The following is a 15,488-nucleotide window of genomic DNA, read 5'->3' as shown; positions in this document are numbered from 1 at the left end:
TGATTTCTTTGTGTAAAAGGTTGAAATTATAATGTATTTTAAGCCAGGTATTTTCGAGTAATTTTGTGCCCTGGTACCCGACTGGTTTTTCGTGCAGGTAATCAGGTACCCGAAATTGCAAAAAAAGTGTTGTTTTTTTTGGTTTCGGAGTGTCTCTGGACCTAAAGCTAAATGCTAAATCATTCATGGTTGACTTTAGCTCTAGGTCCAGGGACACTCTGAAACAGAAAAACAACAAATAATTAAAAAAACAATTGAATTTCGGATACCCGGCAGGTAATTTTCTGCACAGGTAATGTAATCTCAGTATGGTACCCACAAGCCCACCCAAAATCGCTGCCTTATTTGGCCCTCAAACACAAATCTTTGAACTTATTTTAAAAACGCAAGCTTTTAGCCCGTATTTCCAAAAATGTATCAAAATTTAAATTTTGCCAGTTACAACTAAGGGGCTATCATTTTCTTCGGAAGGCGGTCCCAAATTTTCGCCGTCACTAAAATTGCAACCCCCCTATTTCGGCAAAAAAAATTTAATGACCCTGCCACCTCACCGATACACATTACCCCCAAAACAGGTTAAAATTGTATAAATAAACACACTATCTGTGGCCATCTTGTGACTCCCTACATTTTGGTCATCAAAATTGTATGACCCCCTTGTTTTTCTCTCCAAAAATGAATGACCCGCCCGTATATTTGGGACCCCCTTCCGAAGAAAATGATAGCCCCCTAACTAAAGGAATAGGATTTAGCTGTTTCATTTTGGCCAAACAGGATTTTTTTTTTTAATCTGACAAAATGAGGCCTAAAAAATTGTTTGATTGGTGTACCATAAAAAAAATGGGTCTGTAAATTGCTTTTTTTTTTTTTTTTTTAAATATTTTAGTTTTTATATTACGTATTAAATTATTTTGCAAAACAGAAAGAAAAAAAAAGTCTAGGGTCGGGCGGACTCTGGCCTATTTTTAGGGTCGGTCGGGTTACGCCAATCAAACAATTTTTTTAGGCCTTATAGTTATAGTGCTGTATTTTTCTGGAATAGGGAGTAGCTACTCCTTGGTTATTAAAATCTCAACTTCCCACAAATCCAACAATGGTACCAATTTTGCTGTTTAGTGTTTCGAAAAAACTACAAGGGCAACAAATTAGGATTTCAAAATTTATTTAAGAGCCCAATAAAGAGTAAGAAAATGATACACTTCAGGGACCGTTCAATATTTACGCCAGTGTGTAGGGTGGGAGTTATGACAAAATAATTGACAAAAACTTTTTCCCCTTGCGTCCGCTCAAAAGTTTCTGATTCCCCCTTATTTTCCCCCTTTTCTTCATTTCCCACCAGGTTCAAATAACTCAGATTCCCTCAAGATCCCCATAAAAATCTGGATTTCACCCTTAAAACTCCCACCTCCCCGGATTAAATATTGAATGGTCCCTTATCATCATTGGGTATGCAAAGGATCTTTTCTTCAGCCTGTTTAGTGTCACTTTCAGCACCCTCTGCTCAATCATGGGCACCCAAGTTTGTGATTGGTAGTCACACTGGTGCATATTTCACTGGCTGTAGTATTGAATCGCGCACACCAACCAAATACTTATACGGCAGAGCTCTCACACACAAATACAATGGCGGTGTGTCGGTGCGCTTGTGGTGCAACAGAGTGAAAGCACAGACATCGCTATGTTCAATACGAAATTTTAGTCACATGACATTGTTTCAAGACAAGATTACGACGCCTTTCCATTTCCTTTGTCAGAGGACGAATAGGTTGTACGCAGACTACCCACTCGATGCCTCACCGATGTTGCATACTTTTCAGGCAGCGAAACTCTTCCCACGATGCATCCGCTTATCAAAAGGGAGATGCTCGGAATCACAACTCATCTTCATATTGAATCTCTGAAAAGAGAATAAATTAAAAAGAGAATAAATTAAAAACATTTAATTATGATTTCTTTTGTAAAGTTTGCAGTACTGACGTGCGAGCTAGCAGAGATTTAAAACCAGGACTCGAGGAGGACTCGGCTGGACTCGAAGATGAATCCTCGAGTTCTTAGCTTCCGAGTCCTTCTGACTCTGAGGCCTACCATAGAAAATATTCCAAACAACATGGAAAATATGTGAACATTTTTTAATCTATCATGAAATATTAATCTCAACAATTTATGAATGCATACAAAAAAACAGGGGCGTAGCAAGAGCCTCGGAGGAGGGGGGTCCATGGACAGGGAGCAGTGCTGGGCCCTTTTAACATCTCCTTTTCAGCCCTATCCATTTTCACTCTGCTCTGGCCCTTGGACTTCGCCCACCCTGTCCACCCACTTGCTATGCCCCCTGCAAAAACAGTTGAGTAGATATCGTAGTTAGATGGTTTTCTTCTTGGGTCTTTAAAATTGCCGACAGATTTTCCGATCGGTGACAGTAACTCAAGATTTTTCAATGCATCACTGATGTAGCCTTCATAGTCATACTGGAGTGGAGAAAGAAGGCTAGAAGAACTGAGCTAATTTGAAGCTATAAGCTTTCGAGTTACTACAAGTATTCGAGTAAATAGTCAATTTCACAATAAATTATATACCGCGACTTTGTTATATTTACCATTCACCTTCCTGGTATGATAGTTGAGCATGCTTTTACTCTAAAATGAAATATGAACATTTCATACCCTGAGTAAAACAGAGACTTCAAAAAAACTTTTTAAAGCACTTGTTTTGCCAGTACAAATTTTGTAAACAAAGTCAGATGAGATTTTCTCATCTACTCTGCAATGTCTGAGTCTCGGTTAGAGATCGAGAGAGCACACATGATTTACCGACGCAATTCAATTCTTATCGGTTACAATTTTATTCAAATGAAAAATTACATGACTACGGCAGAGAAATTATCAGATTTGAAAACAAAGAAAAGAGAAAGCTTAAAATTGTCGAGTGTCGACGTGTTCCGTGACCGTGTACACATTGTACACTGCAATATAAATCTACATTACCAGGGAACTGCAAGTGCAACTGACCCCATAAAACATTGAAATCTTATGCATTTAAAGCATAAAAGTCCCGCATAAAGTACATTATTTGAGTAAAAATAAAATGCAGCTTACCATTCTGACGATAATCGTTGTTCAAATGAAGAAAATAGGCAACGTGAAAGACGATTTTGTGAAGATGATTTCTTCAAAAACATCGCGAAGTGCTGCATTTGTCATGTTTGTTTACTTCCTGGACAGCAGCACATGCGAGTGTCCATGACCTTTTGACCGAAATAGGCACTTTGCGCATGCGTACTTTCTAAAAGTTGCCTTATTAGCTTGGCTGATACCCGTTGTCTTCAGATTCGGTTTCGTAAATTTGAAATCGCTGTATTAAAAAAAATTTAGGAGCGCTTAAATATTGAGGACCATGGATATTTGCAGCACGATAAAGGAATTCATGTAGTACTCATCAGTCTCTAACCGCGGCACTTCACGAGCGCAGAGAGGGAAAAACTGGGCCGTCTTTTGCCGTGTGTAAGATACGGTGGTTCCAGGTTTAAAAAACCGGACTGAATTGCCGTAGGCGTTATCGTCGCTGGATACCGTCTCCTCCTCTGGTATCGGGTATAAAAAATCTTTCAGGTATTAAAGTGGACCGTACCCCTATAGCTACCCCTCTCCCAAGACGAAATTGTCATGGGGACTATTTGAAAATCACTTCACCTAAACGGTGGACATGATTCCTGGACATGATTATATTGTTTTCGTAATTTGGACCTTGAACACTTTTTTATCCTCGATTTGTATAATATTTGTAAACATGTGTAAAATCTAAACACCAATGTCAAACTTCAAAACATCAAGTGTTTAATATCTAAACACAATTCCTAAACATGTTTAGCATTTAAACATGTTTACAAATCGAGGATAAGATGGTGTCTATAATGGTGTTTAATCTCTAAATACTGTTTTTGTAGTGTGAATGTGCCTACCGTATACCAGAACATGAAACTATAGGCTATAATACATCAGAGTGGGGCTGGAATTCAGGTACAAATTTCTTGGGGTAAAAATGCTAAATATTCAGGTATACAAAAGGGCGGTTATTTGATAGGCCTATGTAAAAATGGGGTGGGGGACCTACATTTTCAGTGCCCTTTTAGAAATTTTGCATCGATTTGCGAACTTTATAAAAATGTGACAATAGGAAAAGGTAAAAAAGGTAGAAAGTGGTCACTTAGTAAGTGGCATAAATTTTGTAACGATAAAGATCATTGGGCAACAAAATCATTAGAGGTAATCATGGCATTCGTCCTGATTCGCAGTGCCGCCGACAAGAAGTTAAGGCAGTGTGTTACCCCCGGGCCCGGGGTCCTAGGGAACCCGTAAAAATAAAGAAAACATAACTTAATGGTCCCATAAAAGCAAATAAAAGAGGCCTTAGGGGCCCGTAAAAAGGGGCCCTGACGTTCATTTTACCCCGGCCCCGTAATAGGCTCGTAATGGCTCTCGGTGGCACTGCTGATTCGTCTTTGGACAGGCGTGTCAATTTAAAGCCTTTCTCATGTTCTTTGCTTTTTTCTGTCGTTCGTTCTACTAAATCTCTGACCAAGGCTAAATCGGAGTTCCTTCTTATTGGAGTTGAAATGAACTCTTAAAATGCCAAGTAATTTTACACTTTTTTAGGTTAAATTTTCATAAACGGCGGCTTTAAGAGTGATTTGCATTACTTAATAACGTTGAAGTGATACCAAAACCCGGGACAAAGCCATCATCATGGCAAATGAAAGGCTGCCCTCCACGGGGAATGCATGCACCTCTCTTTTCAAATGATCATAACTCTCAGGAGAGGGGGACATATTGCACAATTTTTCGGTCGGACCAGGGTTGTCATAGAATTTCAGCAGGGGAGTAGCCAGATTTCTTGGTCAAGGGAGGGGGAAAATGGGGCAAAGACGAAAAGAATTCTCCAGTTGCATCCTTTTGACCCGGTATTATCGGTGGGTGTTATACATATACCGGTTTTTATTAGAGATAATGTACATGTAAAGTCTCCGAGCTTCCTAAAAAGGTTCTATTCCGATGTATGTATTTTACACTATACTTTTTGGCCCAGGTATTTTGGCCATGATTAGGATGGATTTTGGTAGAAAACGGACTCCTTTTTCCTTTTCTTTTCCTTTGCCTTCCCGATTTTCTCTTTTACTTTTTTGTCAAATACGGTAGGCATTTTTATCTTTCATTTTTTGTCAGGGGGGACTCATGTCCCTGCTCCCCCTCCCACTGGCTACGCTACTGAATTTCAGTCTTATTTTAAAATTCAAAATGCCAATTATTTAATTATTTAATTATTTAAATGATGTGTCGTTACCTAGCAATTATCAAAGTTCCGTCATTTTCGACAATTAGTCAGTTACCCTGTCACTTTATACATTTATTTATACACTGTTGAAATGGATCTTATTCCACTCATCCAATTCTGTCCCCGATTCGGCGATTCACAGTACGATGCAACGTCACAACTCTATTGTGAATTCCAAGTATGACAATGACGCAGCCTGTTAAAAACTTGGAATTGTCACAATTCTGGAATTATGACAATGTCCACCATGTCCGCTGTCACAATTCCAGAATTATGAGAGTTCAAAGTTAGTTCAAAGTTTTGACAGGCTGCGTGACAAACATGGAACTGTGATGCACTGTCAAAATCTTGGAATGGTGACTATTCCTGTTATTTGACACGAAACAGGAACAAAATGACCTCCGTGCGGTTCTAGACCGTGCCTGTCACCACTACATCAAAATGATGTAGGATAAGTTCTTCTAATTTATAAAAAGTAGGCCTACACAATCTTATTTGGCACGCATTCTTCATTGAATAGTTGCTTCTTCATTATCTAGTTGGTAATATCAAAATTAGGTCTTTTTGGTAAAAAATCCATATCTTCAATATGAAAGCTCAAAATTTTCAATTGATCGTCGGCTTTTCCTCCCAGCTACATACTTTAAGAATATATCATTAGATTTATAAAATTTACTTCAAGGACTGTTATTATATCAAAAATGTGAAAAATATCAAATTTATCATAAAATTTGTATTATATCGTGAATTTCAAAAAATGAAAATTATTTGATATCAGAAAGACATTCTTCGTATTCAGAATGCAATTCGATATGTCTATGTCTGATGTGCTCTCATGTCCCACAAAAAATACTGTCGAAACGCTCAAAACGCTCATTCCAGATCCCTTAAATGAATAAAATAAACTCCTCTAAAAAGTTTGGAGAATTTCAAAAAACGGCTGTATATCAGAATTTTTTGAAATCTATCTCCATAATTGTTTCATATCAATGAAAACTTTGTTGTTTCCTGTCAACAATGACACCTGATTTGTGACGATAACCCATTCCACGGCTGAGTAACTTTCTTTGAAAGACAGAGAGAGGTCTCAAAGAAAATGCGCCAAACTGGGAAGGAATAACCCAAACTGGCCATTGTCTGCGATCGTCTCATTGATTTGAATGAATGAATGAGAGTGTTAATTGCATGAATAAAAGAATGAATGAAAGGTTGTTTACAGTATATCATTTTGAATGAAAAGTGCTAGAATGGGATTAACAGTTCTACTTTGACAGGTGGATCGGAATGGATCAACGCAAGTCAATCTCTCTTGCAGTCTTGCTGGTCACTTCTTCATAGTGGTCATTTGCAAAGAAAGTTCTAATCAACCATGGTTCGATTATCGGATCTGGATAAGGCTCGAGCTATTGGTCAACTTGAGGCTGACATCCCTCAGAATCAAATTACAGCAACTTTTGGAGCTTCACGCAGTATTATATCTCCAAGCTAAAAACTAAGTTTCGTCAGACCGGCCGGCGATGTCAAAGATCCAGAAGTGGCCGCCCATGAAAAGCAATTGCTGCAGAAGACCGGTACATCAGGCTGTCAGTACTTCGAAACCGTAGACTAAGTGCAAAAAGGCACGCATGCAAGACCTATGGCAACTTAGTATCTGTCCAGACGATTCGCAAACCCGTTCGCAATAGGCTTCATGAATCTGATCTCCGAGCTCGCAAGCCACTGCATTTCTGCAAAACTTGGACCGAACGCTGTTCTACAGGATGATAACGCTCGACCAGAAATTCAACGAATGGAGTGGCCAGCCAATAGCCCGAACTTAAATCCCTATAGAACATCAACTTGGTCGGGATGTGCGCACTATGTACTAGAGTGAGTGACAGACCAACCACCCTGCCTTGGCTTGAAGAGTGGAATGCCACCCCTCAGGAGCATGTGACCAGGTTGATAAGAAGCATGAGAAGAAGATGTAATGTCGGGTTGTGAACGTATTACGGGTTCTCTACACTCGTTACTGATTTTAGTGGTGCTTAGCCAATGAAACAGTGTGATATTCCTTACTCATGTTTAGGCCTACTGATGCAAATGGCGCAAATGTAATTTTGAAAGTTCCGAGTATTAAGCTTATTTTGACTGTGTTTGATACGGGGGAAGAGTACTCTCGATCTCCGGCCCCAACCCGCATCTCGCATTTGGATTTGAAAACTTCGCCAGCTCTGGAACATAATACTCATCTGCAGCTGCAAAATACAAAGCTAGAGTGAAATACTGCCATCTAAAAACTGCAACAAATGCCTTTTCAAACGACCGTAGCTCTTAATAGAGGGGGCTATATTGTATCTTTTTTCGGTCGGAGGCCGGTGTGGAGGCCGGCTGTCATTTTCAGTGTTATTTTAAAGCGCGGACATTTCACTGCATGACTCATTATGCTTATTGTCCTGCGTAAATCACATAATAAGCTATATAAACATCTAAAAAAAAGAGTAACTAACCCCCCTTTAATAATGACCATTATTCAAAAAAGGGGCTATTGTATTACAAATCTGTAAAATGCGTTGGAAGCAGAATTTATTTCTGCGCATTTTGAGTATTTTGACACCTCATTTGATACGATAGCCCAGAAAACAATAAAACACCCGTCAATCCCGCCGTCAATTTAATATAGTGAGGTCCAGATTCGAAAGTTGCACTTACATACACATTTTTACAATACAAAAACACTCAGATATCATTACACAGATTTGCTTCCATTACACTGAATACAAAATCAATACAATTTACTGCATCAACTTTCAAATCTTTGGTTACATTGATTTAAATATGTACACTGTGACGTCAATATTTAGTCAATTGTTGCAAATGAGGTGTCAAAATGTGCAGAAATAAATTCTGCTTCCAACGCATTTTACAGATTTGTAATACAATCACCCGTTTTTGAACAATGGTCATCATTTAAGGGGGGTTAGTTACTTTTTTTGAGATGTTTATAATATTGCCACAGGTTTCTTTGGTAAACAATAAAGATGGACTTGCTCAGTTCTGGTGGCTTTTCACCTGAGTTATAGATGTCATTCAACACGGCTGTTTAACAACTTCACTATCCCAAACTCATCCAAGCTCTTAATCAGTTCCACCGTGACACCTATTTCATCAGGTCCAATTGCTTTGCAGCTCTTTGTTATTCTTCATATTGTGAACCACAGATAGCATTCCAGATAGCAGAATTTCTGGGCCATCTATTTCCCTTTTGATAGATGGCATTTCGCCTCTATCATCATATTCAGTCTATCTTTTGATGATCTGGTTCCTCTCCACAATGATGTCTCCATTCTTTGACTTGACACACCCAGCTGAGGTACATCCTTTCTTTCCACAAACCCCTTTAATAATAATCCTGTACATTTCGTCAGGGCGTGTAATGCCTCTGCTTTTGTAGCTCATCACATCTGCTGTTAAACCATGATTCTTTTGCATCAAGACACTTCTTCTTTTCAATTTTGACTTTGTATTGTCTTCTCTCTTCCATCAAATCTAGAATCTCTTTTGTCATCCAGCTATGTTTATGCTGCTTTTTCTTTGGCATGTTTGGTGAAATCACTTATTGTGCAGCTTCCACGATGTGAATCTGCCATTTGGTATTGTCTTTATCTCCTTCATCCTCCAGCATTTCAAATCTGTTGTTCACTCTGAGTTTGTACATATCTCTGATGTTGCTGTCTTTTTTAATGCTGCGAAGTCAAGTTTCTTGGTCCCTGTTTGCTTCTGTATCTTCTTGAGCTGCCATTGAATTCCACCGATAACTGACTGATGGTCACTGCTGATGTCTGCTCTGCATTCTGAACCTCTTTTTAAAATATGACGATAAAAATATTTTGTCCCTGGACTTATAGTGTACTTTCTTCTGGGTTGTTGCATAAACCATGTGTTTGCAATCATGAGGTCTTGTTCGTTGCACCATTCGATCCATTGATCTCTTTTTTTGGTTTCTTGTACCCAATCCAGGAGGCCCTATACTTCAATTCTTCCTTCTCCGTTTTCCGTTTTATTGCCTTCTCCAAATCATTGTAAAAACAGCAATGTCATTACTGCCAAATACCCAGTACAAGTGATTAAAGGTTGTATTGAATCCGTGGAAAGGATTCCAAATGACTGACTGTTGTATTGAATCCGTGGAAAGGATCCCAGATGACTGACTGTTGTATTGAATCCGTGGAAAGGATCACAGATGACTGACTGTTGTATTGAATCCGTAAAGGATCCCAGATGACTGACTGTTGTATTGAATCCGTGAAAAGGATCCCAGATGACTGACTGTTGTATTAAATCCGTGAAAAGGATTCCAGATGACTGACTGTTGTATTAAATCCGTGAAAAGGATCCCAGATGACTAACTGTTGTATTGAATCCGTGGAAAGGATCCCAGATGACTGACTGTTGTATTGAATCCGTGGAAAGGATTCCAAATGACTGACTGTTGTATTGAATCCGCGGAAAGGATTCCAAATGACTGACAGTTGTATTGAATCCGTGGAAAGGATCCCAAATGACTGACTGTTGTATTGAATCCGTGAAAAGGATTCCAAATGACTCAGTGTTGTATTGAATCCGTGGAAAGGATTCCAAATGACTGACTGTTGTATTGAATCCGTGGAAAGGATCCCAAATGACTGACTGTTGTATTGAATCCGTGGAAAGGATCCCAAATGACTAACTGTTGCATTGAATCCGTGGAAAGGATTCCAAATGACTAACTGTCGCATTGAATCCGTAGAAAGGATTCCAAATGACTGACTGATATATTGAATCCGTGGAAAGGATCCCAGATGACTAACTGTTGTATTGAATCCGTGAAAAGGATTCCAAATGACTCACTGTTGTATTGAATCCGTGAAAAGGATCCCAGATGACTGACTGTTGTATTGAATCCGTGGAAAGGATCCCAGATGACTAACTGTTGTATTGAATCCGTGGAAAGGATCCCAGATGACTCAGTGTTGTATTGAATCCGTGGAAAGGATCCCAAATGACTAACTGTTGTATTGAATCCGTGGAAAGGATCCCAGATGACTCAGTGTTGTATTGAATCCGTGGAAAGGATTCTAAATGACTGACTGTTGTATTGAATCCATAGAAAGGATTCCAAATGACTAACTGTCGCATTGAATCCGTAGAAAGGATTCCAAATGACTGACTGATGTATTGAATCCGTGGAAAGGATCCCAGATGACTAACTGTTGTATTGAATCCGTGAAAAGGATTCCAAATGACTCACTGTTGTATTAAATCCGTGAAAAGGATCCCAGATGACTGACTGTTGTATTGAATCCGTGGAAAGGATCCCAGATGACTAACTGTTGTATTGAATCCGTGAAAAGGATTTCAAATGACTGACTGTTGTATTGAATCCGTGGAAATGATTCAAAATGACTGACTGTTGTATTGAATCCGTGGAAAGGATTCCAAATGACTAACTGTCGCATTGAATCCGTAGAAAGGATTCCAAATGACTGACAGTTGTATTTAATCCGTGGAAAGGATCCCAAATGACTGACTGTTGTATTTAATCCGTGGAAAGGATTCCAAATGATTGTCTGTTGCATTGCATCCGTGGAAAGGATTCCAAATGCCTGACGGTTGTATTGAATCCGTGGAAAGGATCCCAAATGATTGAATGATTCTGTGGATTCTTTTCCTGAAGCAAATGAATGACATCCCATCTAAACAATAATGTGATATATAATATTCTAGATCTCATTTTCACAACTGTCCCTGACAGGCTCCATGGTGTTACCATATCACATGAACAATTCTTAACAGATCACAAGCTGCTTCAATTTACAATGAGTACAAGAGTTGAACGTCTCAAACAAAGACATCGATTTGTATACAGTATTTTTGTGGGGTCTGAGAGCATATATTAAATTACATTCTGAATACGAAGAAGGTCCTGATATAGAATAATTTTGTTTTTTGAAATTCGCGATATAATATAAAATTTTATAGCAAATTATTCAAAATTGATATTTTTGATATTTAACAGTCCTCGAATACATTTCCCCCAAAAGTTAGGTCTTTTTGGGAACAAAATGTGTATCTTTAATACGAAAGGTCAAAATTTTCAAATGATCGTCGGCTTTTCCTCCCAGCTACGAGTACATACACTTTCAAAGTACATTATTAAGTATAAATTTTTCTTCGATTTTAATATCAGATCAAGGGAGACCAACACGAACAAAAGACAGATTAGAGAGGCAATTTGGATCAGGAGACGAAGGTGAAAGACCATGAACAGAGACGCAGGGAACTATTTCTTACCGAATATTGTCGACCCGCTTCTAGCGCCGTCACCGGCAGCAACTTCAGGAAAGAAGAAGCAAGGTTGCCAGTCTGATGAAGTGCTGTGTAGCAGCATGAAACTGTAGCAAGGTATGTCACCAAAAATAGATTTGATAGTATGAATTCCCATCATTTTGATTTCTCAAAAGCTTTTGAAAGTGTATGTAATAACTTATTGCTTCACAAAATGCAATCTTTTGGTTTTCATTCTGACCTCCTCAATTGGTTTCACACTTATTTAATAGGGATGAGGCAAAGCGTTGTTATTGATGGTGCCCATTTGGAACAAGCTACCTAGTATTATCAAATCCACAAATTCTGTTGCTTCATTTTCAGCAACTAGTTTGGATTTGGTGGGGCGGTCTTAGAGGTGCACAGTACCTGTTCGTTCCAGCCTTTCACTGGATCCTTTTGTGGTTCCTTTTATGATGTTGTGTAATATTGGATGTATCTTATGTGCAATATAATATTTTTGTAATTCTGTGTCAATGATTCATTCATTTCATTCGGCTGCGAAGCAGGCGACTACAAAGTTTCTCCATGTATTACGATCTGAAGCCAAAGTGGCAATGGCATCTGGCAGTAGAAAGTTGTCGAAATCCCCCAACAGTTTTTGCACATAAGACAAGTAGGATGTTCTTTGCCTTCCATGTCTTCTTTTACCATGTAATGGGGTGTAGAGAGCATATCTTATACATGGTTCATCTTCCTGCATCCTCAGGATATGTCCCAGGAATCGTAGTTGTCGTGATCTGACAGAGTTGATAAGAGGGGGGTGGTGATGGTATAGACCCTTTCATTACTAACATGGTCGGTGCGCTTGATGTTCAGCATTATCCTGTAACATGATGTACCAAAAGCGTTGATCTTATTTTCCATATCAGTAGATATCACCCAGGACTCACAGCCATAGAGCAATACTGTAACACAAGTGGTGTTAAACAGCTTGACTTTTGTTGCAACAGTGATCGTTGGACTTCTCCACAGATGCTCCAGTTTCCAAAATGCATACCAAGCAAGCGCCTTCCGTCGGGAGAGGTCACTGGTGCTAGAGCCCATCATGGAACCAAGATATTTAAAATCAGTGACATACTTGATGGGTTCTCCGTATACTTGGAGTGGTGGCTGAGGATTGCAGTTGATGATCATGTACTCAGTTTTGGGAACACTGATGATGAGACCCAGGCTTTCTGCTGCAGCCGCTGTTCTGGTCAGCTGTGCCTGTGCCCGCGGGATGGAAGATTCAAGCAAGGCAATATCATCAGCGAAATCCAAGTCATTCAAAACCTTGGCAGGATAACGCCTGGAGCGACGTGGGTGTGTTTCAACACCGCTGTTATTCCCTCGGTAGCCATCGTCATCAAATAGTCGATGAGAACAATGAATAGGAATGGGGCTAGAACACCCCCCTGCAATACTCCAGTAGTCACTAGGAAGGGATCCGAGATGTTGCCATCTACCAATACGGCACTTTGCGAATTAGTATACAGTACACGTATTGCCTTTACGATGCTCTCAGGGATACCATAGTGCCGCAAAACAGAAAACATCATCTTCCTGTTGATTGAATCAAAGGCTTTCTTGAAGTCAATGAATGTTATAGTTAGTGGAAGTTGGTAACTATGGAAAGCCTCCATGATTCTACGGAGGATATGCGTTTGCTGTGCACAGCTTCTGCCTGGTCTAAATCCGGCCTGGTTACTTCTTATTACAGGATCAACATGGTCCCTAATTCTATTCAGTAGGATCCTATTGTATACCTTAGCTGCAACTGACATCAGTGTGATTCCTCTATAGTTGTTCATGAGGCTGAGGTCTCCTTTCTTTGGAAGGGGAACAATAACATTGGTAATCCACTGTTCTGGTGGCGTAAGCTTTGTAAAAACTTCTACGCAGAATTTATGGATGATGTCTACCATAGCTTCACCACCACCCTGGAGTGCCTCAGTGGTAATTGCACAGTCCAGTCCAGCAGCTTTGTTTGTTTTCATTGCTTGAATGGCTTTTCTTGTCTCTTCCAGGGTAGGGGATCAGCACAAATAGGCAAGTCCTGGTCGGCGGGTGGTGGGAGATCAGATGTTGGTGGTCCATTGTCATTGTTCAGCAAGGCACAGAAGTAGTCCTTCCACTCAGCAAGTAGTTCTTTGTCGCTTGAGGGGATTGTCCCATCTCTCTTCTTCACTTTGGGATTTGATCTCTTCTTCTTCCCCGAGATGTCATGGATTATTTTCCATGTGGTGTTGTAATTGCCATTTTCATTTGCTACTTGCAGGTCTTCCATCTGCCTGTGTATAGAGGCAAGTTCATCAGCCCTATATGACTCGTTGAGCTGGGTGTTGAGCTTTCTCCACACTTCTCTGGCATGGTGAGTTCTAACAAGTAGATATGTCTTCTTGGCTGCATCTCTTTCTGATCTTAACTTGAGGGTCTTGTCTGTCACCCAGCTTGGCATTCCACAAGGGCTACATTTTCCAACAACCTCTTCCGCGACTTCTTCGACTACTTTCTCAAACATTTCATACCTCTCAGAAATTGGTGACTGGTCGTTGTCGTCACACTGGAGGACCTGGAATCTGTTTGAAAGTTCAATCTGGAATCGGTTCTTAGCAGGAGCATGAAGCAGCTTCTTCCAGTTGTACTTAAGCCTCTTACAAGGTTTACCTTTGGTGGTTCGGAGACTGGTGTGCAGTCGTATGCTGAGTATTCGATGGTCTGAATCCAGCTCTACAGAGTTATAAGCTCTGCAATTGCGCAGGGAATTAACCCACTTGCTGTTGACAAGGATGTGGTCCAGTTGGTGTTTTGAGCCCGTTGGGTGCATCCATGTCCAGAGACGACTTTTGGGTTGGGGAAATCTTGATTGTGAAGGACGGAGCTTGAATTCCTGGCATAAATTCACTAGTCTCTCTCCATTGTCATTTGTTGTGTCGTAAAAACAATGAGGACCAACCACAGCTGGATGAGATACATGGCTATCTTGGCCAATTCTGGCATTGAAATCACCAATGACGAGGTGGATGTTGTGCCTCTTCACCTTTTCAAGATGGTCTTCTAGTGGATTATAGAAACTTCTCCTGAGGTTGCTGATTCAGTTGGGGCATAAATAATTGTAACCGTAAGCTGGGGGTTCCCATTAAATGAAGCTGTTAGTATTCTTTGATTGATGGTCTGCACGCTCTGAAGACACCTATGGATGTGCCTTGACATTAGAAGTCCAACACCACTTTGCCTCTGGTCTGTGGCAGAACTGTATAAGTACCCAGTTCTTGTCGTCTGACCATAACTCGTCAGTGGGGGATGATGTAATAAGACGGTGTTCTTGCACACCGACAATGTCGACGCCTGCATCGCTACAACCCGTAAATAGTTGATGGGTTTTTCCTTGTTGGTGTAGTGTACGCACATTGTAGGTGGATACTACAAGTGGTTTGAAGGTAGGTAGACGAGACATATCAGGACCAACAGTCTGTGATGGTGTGCCAGGTTCCCGCTGGCCCGTCATAGAGTCAGAAGAAGACGTCTGCCCAGCTACCTTCGATCTAGTATTTGGATATTTGTTTGTAGTTTTCGTAATCATTTGTTGGCCAGACTTATTTTAGTCCGTGTCTGGCAACTGAACGGGTGATCAGCCCTGAACAGCATATTTCCGGAGGCAACAGCAGCCGAAATCCACATATTTATAGTGGCAAGCCCCTGGCCCGGAACAATGATAAAGTGTAATAAATAAATAAAAATAAAATATAAATGCCTGACAGTTGTATTGAATCCGTGAAAAGGATTTCAAATGACTAACTGTTGCATTGAATCCGTAGAAAGGATTTCAAATG

General features: G+C 40.1%; 1 protein-coding gene and 1 long non-coding RNA gene across 2 annotated transcripts; both read right to left on the bottom strand.

The window, feature by feature from the left end:
* Positions 1-1,210: 1,210 nt before the first annotated feature.
* Positions 1,211-3,579, bottom strand: LOC140139536 (uncharacterized). The gene is made up of 2 exons (XR_011857157.1): positions 3,096-3,579; positions 1,211-1,897 (listed from the first exon to the last, which is right to left on the bottom strand). It is a non-coding gene; the product is annotated as an uncharacterized lncRNA (long non-coding RNA).
* A 10,069-nt stretch (positions 3,580-13,648) lies between these two features.
* Positions 13,649-15,163, bottom strand: LOC140139268 (uncharacterized). Its single transcript, XM_072161048.1, has 2 exons — positions 14,940-15,163; positions 13,649-14,744 (listed from the first exon to the last, which is right to left on the bottom strand). The coding sequence occupies exons 1-2, from the start codon at positions 15,161-15,163 to the stop codon at positions 13,649-13,651; spliced, it is 1,320 nt and encodes a 439-aa protein (XP_072017149.1).
* Positions 15,164-15,488: the final 325 nt, after the last annotated feature.

Source organism: Amphiura filiformis, chromosome 18 (assembly GCF_039555335.1).
Source record: "Amphiura filiformis chromosome 18, Afil_fr2py, whole genome shotgun sequence".
NCBI classification, from domain to species: domain Eukaryota; kingdom Metazoa; phylum Echinodermata; class Ophiuroidea; order Amphilepidida; family Amphiuridae; genus Amphiura; species Amphiura filiformis.
This window is presented reverse-complemented; position numbering and strand designations above follow the sequence as displayed.